This window comes from Orbicella franksi, chromosome 9, assembly GCF_964199315.1.
Source record: "Orbicella franksi chromosome 9, jaOrbFran1.1, whole genome shotgun sequence".
In the NCBI taxonomy this organism is placed as follows: Eukaryota; Metazoa; Cnidaria; class Anthozoa; order Scleractinia; family Merulinidae; genus Orbicella; species Orbicella franksi.
This window is the reverse complement of record NC_138153.1, coordinates 2,032,851-2,046,252: the sequence shown is the minus strand read 5'-3', so window position 1 is coordinate 2,046,252 and position 13,402 is coordinate 2,032,851. Positions and strand designations below refer to the sequence as shown.

The following is a 13,402-nucleotide window of genomic DNA, read 5'->3' as shown; positions in this document are numbered from 1 at the left end:
GTTTATATTGGACATTTTGCCCAGCACGAAATATAAATTAAACTCTCATCATATAACAGTTTTTTCATCAGGACGGCATTTGATTTAATACGGGCAACAGATTTGTCAATGTCATCTGTATTATACATACATACATACAGACATACATAAGTTATGAGTCCTTTCGGTTGACAATCATCGCGTGCCGAACTTTCGCTACACTCGGTTACCAAGAAGGCATGGATCGTCGCCCAGAGACAAGGAGAGAACAGATTATCAGGTCGAAAGGAAGTTGAAAGAGGGAAAAATTCCATTGAGCAAGCAAAGGAAGGCGTATTTAGGCGCTGAGCACTCCCTCCCCCGCCCCCGCTCCACAAAAAGTCTGGCCAAAACACGACCTGTTTCACTTTTAAAATTTTTCTAGTTCTGCTTTAAATGCACAAATGTGATTCAGTGATTGCCTATTCTAGCGATATTTTGTTGCATAGCGGGGGAGGGGAAAGTTTCCATCTGCCTTCGCTGAATCGAAAGTACCCATCAGTTTAAAACACTTTTGCTAGGTAGCCATTGTAACTTGGATAACCGTTAGTCATGGGAGAGGGACAAAATACGTATGTAGGTATAGAAAGGAAGCATTGGAAGCCTGCGTCTGTTGACCTCATTCTGGCAGGGACTTTTCGTTCGTGAACTAGCTAGCCGGGCGACATCATAAGTTGAAGACGAGTTTTTTCCCCTCCTGAAAAGGTATTACAAATTTTCCTTCTCATATTTTTCAATTACTTCTTTCTCTTTCATTGACCGCGGGCTTCTCGTGCCTCGTTTCATTTTCGCGTCTTTCGTGAAAATCAAACTTCAAATATTGGTTTCTTGTTTAGAAATGACAATATAATGGATTATGCATATCGTAAACGATTCCTCGTTTGTTTCCGACCGCTTTGTTTTATTCCCCTCTTTCATTTTCTAACCTCAGTCGTTCCCTCATGGAAGTCAGTGAATAGCTTGAGGACTGGACGAGTCAAATTTGTGTAGCTCGACAGGTAAATATTCTTGTTCGTTTTGAGTATTTCTCTATTGTAATTTAGTTCAATAGTTGATGATTGCAAACCTGACATGATGTAAAAAGAAAATAGCTTGTACTGCGTGTGGTCTAAAACATGGAAGGAATTTTTCTTTAGTCATTTACGTTGTAATCAGGTAGAAATTTGTATGATTGGATCACAGTAAGTTGTGATAAGACACTAACATAAAGCAAGAAGTCTCGATAATTTACCTTCGCTGCTTTAATAATTCTGTCGTTCTTGTGATATTTTCCTCGGACAGTGTATGAAAACCAAAACTTTCTTGAACTCCAAAAGTTAAGAAAGCTTTTCCCCTCCAAAGTTTATTTAAAGGACAGGAGCGCGACAAATGTACAAAACTCACTTTTCACATCGTCCACGGGCCACTGAGTTTTCTCGCAGGTGACGGATTAATTTATGACAAAACTACGAATTCTATACTTACGAAAATTATCCCCGGTAACAATCCTTCTGGATTGAGACAAGAGACTACGATTTAGACGATTCATTACATGTCTTCTCTTTGCTGACTGAAAGAAAATTTGAAAAAAAGCCGGGTAGAAGTTTCTCGATTGCTCAAAACTTACAAGTTACCGGAAGTTTGTCTACAGTATTCCGAGAAGATTGTTTTACCACTTCCGTTTTGCACTCCGTAAAATGTCATATTTATATTGAATATAAACCGAACCGGCATATTTCATTCCAAAATAGCACAAATCAAGTATTTTTATTATCTCTTCAGTTGGAGTGAAGTTTATGGTGGAAAATAGTACAACTTCCGATTTTCTGGGTGTATGACATGCAAAAAGGAGTGTCCGGGAAAAACCCTAACGTTAAGTGTAGCTTTTGTACATTGAACTCGGCTGGACTTCGTTGGGTTGTCAAGGACACATCGACAACTTCCTTCTCATTGCAGGTTGCTCCGGCATTGCATGTCGAAATCTCTTGGAAATGTCCACTGCGTATTCAGCGAGGAAGGTGCTTGATCCAAGCGTCAAGAAGCAGAGGGTGAAACTTGTTAGTTCAAAAGTTCACAGACCCAGGCGACCGCGATGTGAAACTGTGAACACAAGTGGTCGTAAAACGGGTGGTAGAAAAGTGGAATTCAAAGAAGAAGAGATGGCACCTGCGCCGAGAAAGGAGACTGTCCATTGTACAAAAATCCCAGTCGGTGAAGTGAGACCCCCACGTTCTCGAACTCAAGTTAAACGCGATCCTACGATGTTAGGCCATCACCCTCAACCACAAGTCACATCACAGAGAAAGAAGATTCCCGACTGCCAAAAGCAAGCACAAACCCACTGGAAACCACGCCATCCTCGCAAACAAACACCAAGGAGTGAAACAACTCCAAAACTTTCTCGAACTCCAGTCATAGTTGAAGTTCCTAAACAACTTTCACGTATTCAAAGGGAACAACCAACCAAGTCCTCAAGTACTCCTGCACAGAATGGAACTACTTCGCGCGAAGTTGCTGCGAGAAATCACGAGCCAATGTGCATTCTTCTCCGACATAACTACCCAAGAAATACTACTTCAAGGGTTCTGTGTCCACGACCAACAACAAAGAGACCTGTTGCTAGTTGTGCTACTCCTGAAAATAGGTATGGGACCAGAAATATTAAACCGGGAAGTAAGTTCGCCATGTTTCATACTGATAGGCCCGCACTGCGTACATGTGTATATTCCTGCGTACTGCTCTTCCTTTCACATTCGGGATCAACAGTTAACGAAGAATTGAATGGTAGTCTTAGAAATAATAACTTTTCTCTGAGGAGTCGTGTCATTCTCTCCCTTTTGGTCTCTTCATGAGGCCGTACAAAAGGTTTGACCAATCGCGAGAAGTAGGATGCCAAACCGACCGGTCAGACATCAGTGGGAATACCCGAGGAAAATGGAACGACATTTTCCGATTAAACCGGGCCAACCAAATGGAATGGCTCTTGCCATTTTTAACTCTTTTTCCGAATTCCTTACATAAGTGAAGAGAAGAAGGGCAATGAAGCGGTTTGTCAAAAATGGAAGGGCGAATTTCGGTTGGAATATTTCGACCGAAATAAGTGGACCACCTCGAGAGGTGCTCCCGAATCTGATTCCTGTCGGAAGAAACCGAAACAGACCTTTCCATTTAACTTCCGACCGATTTTTCGGGCATCTTTGGTATAATTGAAAGCACGAGTCGGGGACTTATGAACGAGTTGTTTAAGTTTATTCTCACATTTATTTCTTTTAGAAGCAGGCGAGTATCGACATGGGATCTTGACACTCTGAACGCCTTGAACTCACCACTTTTGAGATTTTTCAGAGGGAAGGTTTCGCTACCTCAGGAAGAAATCTGTCGAAACTCAGAAGTTGTCAATAGTCTTCTTTCAATGATTCTGGAGAACATACACAAGCAAGATGAGATATTCTCACTGAAGCAATTAAATACAGGTAAGTTTAAGAGTTTCCGCGAGAGGTTTCCATAAAACCATTTAGCTGTTATACTAAACAAATTGTGTGTTTTTCTCTAACTTACCGGTGACATGTCCTGGAGGTTTTCATAACTAATTGTGTTAATTTTGCAATTTACTAAGACTAAGAGCTTTTGTAGTTCCAATAGATGTCTGAAACGTTTACCTCTTATCATAGAATATAAAATAAAACAGAGATTTTTGTCTTGATGGGACTTCTTTGAGGTTAAAAATGTACTTTACTGTAAAAGACAAAAGTCTCGTCAAGACAAAAAATTTAGATTTTACTTTTTATTTCTGTTGTTCATATGGACAATAGCGACAAACAGATTTTTTAGAGTAACTTTGTTCTTTGACGGAAATTTTCACTGAGGTGAATCGTTCAAATCACTGCAAAATGATAAATGGACCGGAATGTGAAAATCATTTCGTTGTAATCGTCGTCGTAATCGTCTTGTTCATTCCAGGAAGCTACTACGAAAAGCTCAGGGTTTCAAGTCCTGAAGAATTCGACGTCATGCTTGTGTTTGAAGCACACTTGATCAGGCGCTTCTTCAAGGTCAAAGAATACTGCCGAGATCATCCGGGTTTCGCAAAACTTGTGTTTAACGATTGCATCCCTGGAGGAAGAGCACGTTGGGGGAATTTCCTCTCCAGAGATGGAAAGTTTCTGTCACCCGAGAAACTAGTGAGACATTTCTACGAGTTGATACAGCTCGCTGTAAGGATGTCGCCACAGAGAAGACGGATTTCGAAAATAAAACAACATGGCCCTGCAGTTACGTTGACGATTGATGGAAAAATTGACCTCGATCTCGTACTCAGTGTTGAGGTCTCAGAATGGCCGAGTTGTGCAAAAGGGTGGGGTTCAACAAGCAGGGCGTGGCCTTCCACAAGAGAGGTGGAACAAATCAAGATGAAAGAGCCCAAATTCCATTTAGTGGCGAAACCCTGTCCAGACAAGGAACGAACGACGACAGATTCGCACTTGTTCTGGCGAATTTCATTTTCAGAGGCAGAAAAATCGCTCCTGAAGTCAGCGTCATCTGACAAGAAATTTTATAGGATCGCCAAGGCAATCTACTCGGCCAAGAAATCGACTTTGAAACCGCTAACATCATTTCATTTCAAGAATCTTTTCCTCCACTACCGTAGCGAGCATCCTCGAGCAAAACATGACGATAGTAATTTGGGAGAGAGCGTGGTGCGGTTTTTTCAAAATTTGATCGATCGTTTGGAACGAGATTCTTTACGACACTTTTTCGTAAATCGCCAAAGTCTACTTTCAGAGATGTCAGAGGCCGAGAGAATGGACGTTGCTGGTAAACTAACACGTTATCTTAATGAACTTGTACAAAATCCAAAAGCCTTCCTGGAAAAACTACATTTTTTTGAACTGTGAACTTGGAAGACTTTCTCAATCAAAGTCCTTTGCGGTGAGGTTCGCGGTTAAAGGTAGTCCCGGTTCCAAGCGCCCCTGTACCTCGTGCTGTTCGCAGTCAGGTTTTGAGCGTCAGACTGAATTTTCGCTTTCCGAGATCGGTTTTCGCAGCGGGTTACATAGGATCGGAAGAGGCGAAATAACGGTCAAAGAGCGACTTTGGACTAGAATATACGAGCTTTGAGGAAAAAAGTCTGATCAGGTGTTAAAAGTATTTTATTTCAGTAAATGAGTAATTTTGCTCATAACCTTTTGGTTTCTACAAAAAATCCTCAGGTTTCCTTTATTAGTTCAAATCTACTCAGGAGTGCAAAAATGCATGAAAAATTTACTCTCCGTTAAACGTAGGCGTATCAGGTACCTCATAAAAGTATTTAGACAGGCCCTCATAAACACCTAACTGACAGTTGTCCCAGTCCCAACACATTTATGTCCAAAGTTAAATCTCTTCTTAGGTATTCAGGGTGTTTATGATAATAACAATTATTCCACGAACGCGCGTTGGATATATAAACAATAAGCTCCATGATGTCCGCGGACAAATATCCGAGCTTATTTTCGCGCCAAATGGAAGCCATTGTGTTTATCATCCTTCAAATATTTTGAAAACTGGGAAATATCTCTCGGATATTCCCCAGTTTTATCTGGGGGCATATTTGGTCACGTGACACGTTTAGGTCAATTGTGCGCGAGAGAAAACATTTGATGGCTTGTAAGAGATGATAGATAGCCAACGAGGCACATGTCAGGCAGTGTGTGCTATGATCATCTCATATCCAACATGCGCGAGTGGAATTATTATTTTTTTACTAAAAACGCCCCCAAAATATAGAAAACTAAGATGAAACATAAATAAAAGAACCCCCCCCCCCCAAAAAAAAAAAATAACACAAACAAACAAACAAAAAAACCAAAAACAAAAAATGTTTGTACGCTCACCATGTTTGTGGAGCATGGTATAATACCTCTTACAATCAAATATTTTCACTCATGTGCGATTGGTCTAAACGCATCATGTGACTGAATATTTCCCAACTTCCTCAATTTCCAAACCCGTACGTGTTGCAAAAAATATTTGAGTCGAATTGCATTATCCAATGATTCAGGTTTTTATAATAATTACAATCGGTTCAACAGCTTCCTTGTCTTAAAAAAAAATGTTAATCCTTTTAAGGACTTCCTTTTGATAAGTTTTCAAATAGAAACGACTGTCTCTTCTTCAACCACATAACATAAATACTCTCTGTATGAGATTGATGGTATAAAATACTCAATAAACAAAGCAACCTTAAATGTTTCTGTCCAAAGGGTACTTTAATACTTTCAAGTGCTGCAGAGTATCTCACCTGCTAGGAAGATAACTCTAATTATTTTAGAAATTAACCTTAATCATTTCAAGTAAGTGATATATTTGAATGGTTTTTTGAACTTTACAGGGGGAGTTACTCCTATATTAATGGAACCCCTAAACAGTACCAGAAGTTTTTGGGTGCAGTTCGAATTCATTCACACCCCTGGGGCCCATTTCTTGAAAGCCCTGAAAACTTTTTGGGCCTGCAAAGCCATTTTTAGTTCATCTGTATCTAAAAACAGAGAGGTGTATACACCTGAAACTTCTTGTATGAAGGGAACTCCTGGTCATATTAATAACACAGCTCTGTAATCAAAAGGTTTGAGATTTTGCTATGGCTTTCTGGGTGCAAAAACTTTTCAGGACCTTTGAGAAAAGGGCCCCTGGTTTTTCCTGCCTTAGTTACTAGTATAACTTCCACAAAGATAATTTTAATTGTAAGCATCAATGTCTGTACTGCAATGCAAAAGGAACTAAATAACTGTTTCTACAGAGCACTGAACTTCCAAATACTCAATGAGCATGAAATAGAAAGATTCTGGGAAACAATTGTCAATGAAACAACATTTGGGTAAAAATAATATTCCACCACAAATCTATCCATTTACCAGTTTATGTATATCTAATAGCCCTTCTGCTTACAAACATACTTTTTAGTAATGAACTGCTACCTAGTTCTTTCTGGGAAAGCCCTCAAATTCTTAATCATATCTAAAACGAAATTCTTGATTGTGATTGGTTCTCTTTGCACCTATTTGTCACATAATCAGCGTGCGATCATGTGGGTGTCCAATTACAGGTATCCAATTTGAACTTTTTATAATTGGACACCTGTGTGATTTGCACGTCAATTATGCGTGCCTTGTTAATGGCTTCTCTCTCAATGATCCCTACAGTTTTTAAAACTTACGAAAAGCGCTACAAACTTTTTTGCTCAAAACAAGTTCTCAAAAGACATTTTTTATTCCGAAATTTGTTTTAGATATGATTAAATAGTAATTGGACCTTGAGATGTACAATTTAGGGAGTAATTGTGCTCGTAATTTCAAATTGGCCTTGCACTTCGCATTCATCTGATTTTCAAATTATTAGCGCGATTACCTCCAATTCACTCCATTTCACTCGGTCCAATTACTATTATAAATCTACTCCTTATTCTCCTAAATCAGGAACTTGTTTTCTAATCCCTTCAAGCTCAAAATATCTATTCACCTTACATGTGCTTCACTACTACTTTGGAGAATAAATAAGTACCGTAAATCCTCGAATCACCGGTAACGCCTCCCTTTCAAATAAGTGCCCCCTTTGAATAAGCGCCTCTCCTATCGGCCTAAATTTAAAATAAGCGCCCCCTTTCCTCACCCCATTTTGTGAACGAGTACTGAGACAACAAAGGATGTATAGTTTTTGTCGAGTAGTATTAGATTTGTACATTGTTTCAGTTTGTGAACACGTTAAGTACTAATGGTGCCACGATTTAAACTTTAGGATCAGCTTTTTATCTCGATAAACAGCTTATGCTGTTGTTTACGTGCAGTTGATATATTAAAAAAATTTGATCATGTCAGGCCACCATTTAGGAAAAATTAAATAAGTGCACCACCTTGAATAAGAGCCCCCCTCGAATACGCGCCCCCCATCTTCTCCTAAATTTGAAATAAGTGCCCCGGGCGCTAATTCGAGGATTTACGGTAAATCAAGACAATATCCCCCCTTTATGATTTTCAGTATTCTCACCACTAGACTACAAGTAGTCCCTCTTTCGCTTGGTCTGAAAGAGAGACTACTCGTAGTCTATCTCACCACATGTCAGCCTGACATTCTATTGATATTGAAAGGAAAAAGTATTTTTCAATCAATTTTGGGCATTATACACCCAAAATATTGGTGGCCTTTGCCAAAACAGTGAGTTTGCACTGGTTGCATCTCACTTATTTGACAGCTCACAATATTACGAAAGCTGTAAGGATTCATACCTAGAGTTTGCTTCACATTGGCACACACATCATTGTTTGAATAAAACTCATTTTAACTTTAATACTAAAGTGTAATCAGAATTCATTCATTCCTTCCTAAATCATGCTAAATGTCTGGACTTATTAATCTTTTTTTTCTTTGTGTATACATCCACCCCAGTCTAATCCACTGCAGGCTGCTGACACAATTAAGTAGAGAACCACCTGTAAAATAAAATTGATGTCAGTTACCTCAATATTTGAACATCTTCAGTGGGAGATGCAGGACTATACATGGGTACTGGTCTGTTCCAGGCTCTTGGTAGTTGGGGATGAGTGAAAAAAGAGGTGAGTGAGCAAACAAAGGAGGGGAGACTGAGGAGAGGAAGGACATTAGTGCTCCCCCGTTTTATCTCTCACTCGTCATCTTTTCTCCCCAACAACTGAGAGCCTGGAACAGGCTAACTTGGGTACCAGTGCCTCATTGTGGCAACCTGACAAATGTTAACATCACCTGGAATTGACTGGTATCAAACTCAGGAGAATAGTCAGTGATAACAGGAGCATATCACTAGGAGCGTGCAACTCCCATATTAAGCCTATGTCACAGCATTTTTTACAGACCAGTCTATTTTTAGGCTTTTTTGTCAGTTCTGGTCTACATCAGTGCACATCGGTAAGGAAAAAATGGCTGGTTTTCTTTTTAATCTTCCAGTGAAATGATGGCGCCAGATAAAAATTAAGTCAGTGTTTGTGATTGGTCACTGAGGAGCTTGCGGGGATCTGAATTTGTGGTAAATTTAAACTAAAAATAGATCAGTCTCTGGAAACACCATGACAGGAATATGGGGTAGTTGTGCACTCCTAATGATGGGCTCCTGGTGATTCTCGTGGTGGGGTGATAGTACTGTCTGAGACACTAGCTAAGAAACTAAAGAGCATGTTTTAAAACAATTCAGATTTTACAGACTAGCAACATACCACACTAAAAAAGCCTGTAATAATGCACTTACTATGATAACAATGACAAGTATAATGGTGATTTTGACGTTTTTCCACCACATGGCTCTGGCTAGACCTTTGCTGGATTTCTTGAAAGTGAGGGACTGGGAAGTCAAAAAGAACAACATATTTAATTACGTAATCAGTGTCACTGCCACCAAAGACAAAACATGAGTCAAATGATGACTGATTCTATCCTAAACTCAGAGGTTTAATTACTGCGAGAGGAAGATCAAGAGGTATTATGAATATCAAGCAGTGAAGTTCATTCTCTGCTATGATCTTCTGCCACACCATAACAATGCAGTGGGGTGCATATAGAGACAGGACTTACAATGAGGCTGATGAATTAATAGACAATGAGCTTGGTTACAAGAAACTTCTAATGGTTGTACCAAGCTGGTAGTCACCAACAGTTTATAACATTACTTATCACTGAAAGTGAAGAATGATCATTGCAGTAAATTTTCCAATTTAAACAATTGGAAAGAAGAAGCCTGAAAAAAACAATCAGGGCTTCAACGGGATTCGAACCCGTGACCTCCGCGATACCAGTGCGATGCTCTACCAACTGAGCTATTCTTCTTTCCAATTGCTTAAATTGGAAAATTTACTGCGATGATCATTCTTCACTTTCATCTAGAACCGCAGTTCATATATGAATTATTTCATATATACTTCACATCATTTCACTCCTCACGGGAAGATATGAACTCAATTAATTGACCTCGCTCCCAATGTGTGGCTTCATAGCTCAGTTGGTAGAGCATCACACCGGTATCGCGGAGGTCACGGGTTCGAAACCCGTTGAAGTCCTTTTTTCTTTTTTTTTTTCAGGCTTTTTCCTTCCAATTGCTTAAATTGGAAAATTTACTGCGATGATCATTTTTCACTTTCATCTACAACCGCAGTTCATATATGAATTATTTCATATATACTTCACATTACTTATCACTACTGACTGAAAACTTACAGTGGTATTTAGGTCTTCTGCTTTGTCAATCAAGAGTTCTAAACGTTCTCCTCTTTGTGCAATGGTGTCTGTTGTAAAAAAAGACACTGAAGTTTTATTGTATTTTCCTACACATGCCACAGCTACTTTTGCGTCAACTAGTTTTAAAAGGGTTTTGTGTGTAAAATTAAACACTTTTCTCAAAATGATTTTCTGCAGTTTTCCACTGTCAGTGTATGGAAGAAAAACAAATGAAAATGATTGAGATCAGTGCCTTGAAATAATACCAGTTTCTTCAAAATGGGACGAACAAAAAATCAAGCACTTACCAATATTTTTCACCATGATTCCCTTGAGTTCATCTAGTTCTCCTTGTACCTTGGATAAGTTATCTGATTGATTTCCAGTGTCTGAAAAGTGTTTCTGTTTGAACAACATGGGAACAGTTAGTGCTTGACCAATAAGATTTCTATGACAGGATTGCTGAGGTTTAAGAACTGGGATTTATATAATATTTTTGTTGATTCAGGGACTGCAGTGACTATTTTAAAGTGGTAGGGTTAAAAAACCTGGCCACAGCAAACAAGCATTAGAGGTCACTTTTTCACCATTTATCATGCATTTGCATGCCCTAAAAAATCAACCCAAGCAAAACAGTGGTAGGGCTGTAGCTCTACCAGCCCCTCTTCCGCTTTGTCCCTGTAATTTTGATGAGTAGCTAACTAGAACAATTGGTCTAGATCCAAGAAAGGATGAAAAGATTCTGTCTGTAGCAAATATGTGAGGCACTTCCTGAGGATCAATGACAGTAGTGTAAATATTAAACACATGTTGTTTGGCCGAAAAAAGTCTCATGCCTGATATGATGGTGAGTGATCAGCTATGCAATGTTAGGAATAGACCTAAGTTAATTTTTAGAGGTGGAATTCTGACCAAAATACCCTGGCTAAATGACAAGCAGGCTATTTTGATTCTGTGACTAATGCACTATAATCAAGATGCAAACTATACATACCATTTCAGCTGACAAAACCCTTGAAAATTCACTGTTCATTGCATAAGGCAGAGCCGTCTGAGCTCGGCCATGATATGCACTTTGAAAACTGTCAATTGAAAATAAAACTGATTATTTATCCAATCTTGAATGCTAAAATATAAAACTAGTTAAATTGTTAATGTTAAGAGGATGAATAAGTGTGAATTAAAGTAACATTTACAAAAACAATACACAAGAAATTTCCATAATAAGAAAAATTATAAAAAGTTATTATACTCTTGCAGCTTACCGTTTCTTAATCTCTGTTAGGTACATAAAGGCTTTTGACCTTTCGAAATCCTTTAAAAAAAAGAAAAGAAAAGAAAACAGAACAACTTTTTTTAAAATAATGGTTACTATATTTCAATATTTTGAAGTGAATTCAAAGCTCTCGCTAGATCTAACTATTCACAAAGGCAGAAAAATCAGATTTGAACTATGTTTATGGTCTTACGTCATCTGTAATGCAGAGGTAGACAATCCTGTCTTCAGATATGTAATGAAACAAGTAGCTGCCAAATTGAGAAGGTATTAGTAAGAGCTTTTATTATATGGCTAGCTCTGTGAGCGGGCAAGATGAATCAAATCCTGCACTGTAATTGGCTATCCAACGGGCAGGATGGAGCAATCTTGCCCGCTTGGGACTACCTGCTGTGTCCTGGAAGAAAAATTTCCCCGAAAGCCATATAATGAATTCTTTATTGACCAAGCTTATTCAGTCAAGATGGCTGGATGTTGGCCTCATTCTTTTTTTGCGAGTTTATGGACCTCAACTCCGTCTTGGTCCATAAACACGCAAAGAAAGAACTTGGCCAACATCCAGCCATCTTGACGTCACACTTGGTCAATAACCCATATTTATTCTTTTGTAGTTAACAAAATGGCATCTTACAAGTAGACATATAATAGATCATACGATGAAATGTGTTGAGTACATATGGAGTTTAATATAGCTCTGTTTCATAAGCCAACACAAAGTTAGCTCGCTCATCAGTTAGTTTCCATATGCATTGAGGCCTTCCAAAATGTACATCAACAATATGATCATACAAAAATCATAGCAGACTGTTATAAAACACCATAAAAAAACCGTTACAATGAATCGTTGCATGTTTGAATGAACTTATAAAATTTGAAAGCTTATGTGAGTGCTACATAATTGTACATGTTGACATATATGTTTAGTAGTGAACAATAACAACAAATTATAGAGTGTTTATGTCTCAGAACTATCGGTCTGGTAGTTATCCCCTGCAAATTGGATGTTCTTAAAACTAGCACATTTGCCCTTGAAGCTCTGCTTCTCGGGCAGATATTTGTTTTAAGAACATCAAATTTCTGCAAGGGAACTATCAGCCAAAAGTTCCTGGACAGAAACACTCTATTGTTTAAATGGAGAGTAACTAGCATAGCTAATAAGAGAATGGTATTCATGATAGAATGCTATTAGTTATTAGGTTTATACTTAGACTCAAAAGAAACACAGGAAATGTTTTCTATTTCTTAAATTATGGCAACTATGGCATACCTCCCCTGGGTATAAGTGAGTTTGGAATTCTCTGGTGGAATTCGACTCAAAATTTGTTCTGTAACCTCTGCAAAATTGCCAGCACAAGAGGCAAACTTGGCTAGAACTGTTGTTCCTCTAGCTACAACACTGTAAAGGATCGGCATGTCTCCTTCCTTAAAAATAAAAATTATAACATTTTAAATAATTAAGCTTAATTATCAGAGTTCTATGTTAAACAGACTCTGTTATGATGCATAAACCACTATCTACCGGGTGACGTGTTAGCACTTATTTACAAGATAGTGATTCATCTGGTGGATAGAATCATCTTTCCTTTAAAAAACAGGACCCCGTGTCTATTAAATCTCGTTTGCAGCGTATTTTGTCATCTTCCTTTGTCGCTAAAGAAAGAAATAAGCTCTAACTAGCTGAAGTCTTACAGTCATCAAACCTGGCCTGGCTTGCAACATGCTTGTAGAGACAGATCTTATACCCCTAATTAATGGTATGAAAATAACTAGAAATATAATTTAAGACAATAAGAATGCGTCTCCTAGTTAATGTAGGTCCAACCTTTCGTTTTTCCTTTAAAATTGAGCTTTTCTTTCTTGGAAATAGTTCCAATCTACGCCATTTACCAACTGAAATGACGTCATTGCCGTTTA

The 13,402-nt window shown here is 38.5% G+C and overlaps 2 protein-coding genes across 2 annotated transcripts; one reads left to right on the top strand and one right to left on the bottom strand.

The window, feature by feature from the left end:
• Positions 1-68: 68 nt before the first annotated feature.
• Positions 69-5,233, top strand: LOC145497849 (cyclic GMP-AMP synthase-like receptor). Its single transcript, XM_081477709.1, has 4 exons — positions 69-1,016; positions 1,954-2,641; positions 3,271-3,470; positions 3,958-5,233. The coding sequence occupies exons 2-4, from the start codon at positions 1,989-1,991 to the stop codon at positions 4,890-4,892; spliced, it is 1,788 nt and encodes a 595-aa protein (XP_081333835.1). The 5' UTR covers positions 69-1,016; positions 1,954-1,988; the 3' UTR covers positions 4,893-5,233.
• A 616-nt stretch (positions 5,234-5,849) lies between these two features.
• On the bottom strand, positions 5,850-13,386 carry LOC145496805 (vesicle-associated membrane protein 7-like). Its single transcript, XM_081476554.1, has 9 exons — positions 13,311-13,386; positions 12,756-12,910; positions 11,682-11,739; positions 11,478-11,527; positions 11,207-11,294; positions 10,521-10,614; positions 10,213-10,280; positions 9,251-9,343; positions 5,850-8,462 (listed from the first exon to the last, which is right to left on the bottom strand). Exons 2-9 carry the CDS (start codon positions 12,899-12,901, stop codon positions 8,382-8,384), a joined length of 678 nt encoding a protein of 225 aa, XP_081332680.1. The 5' UTR covers positions 12,902-12,910; positions 13,311-13,386; the 3' UTR covers positions 5,850-8,381.
• Positions 13,387-13,402: the final 16 nt, after the last annotated feature.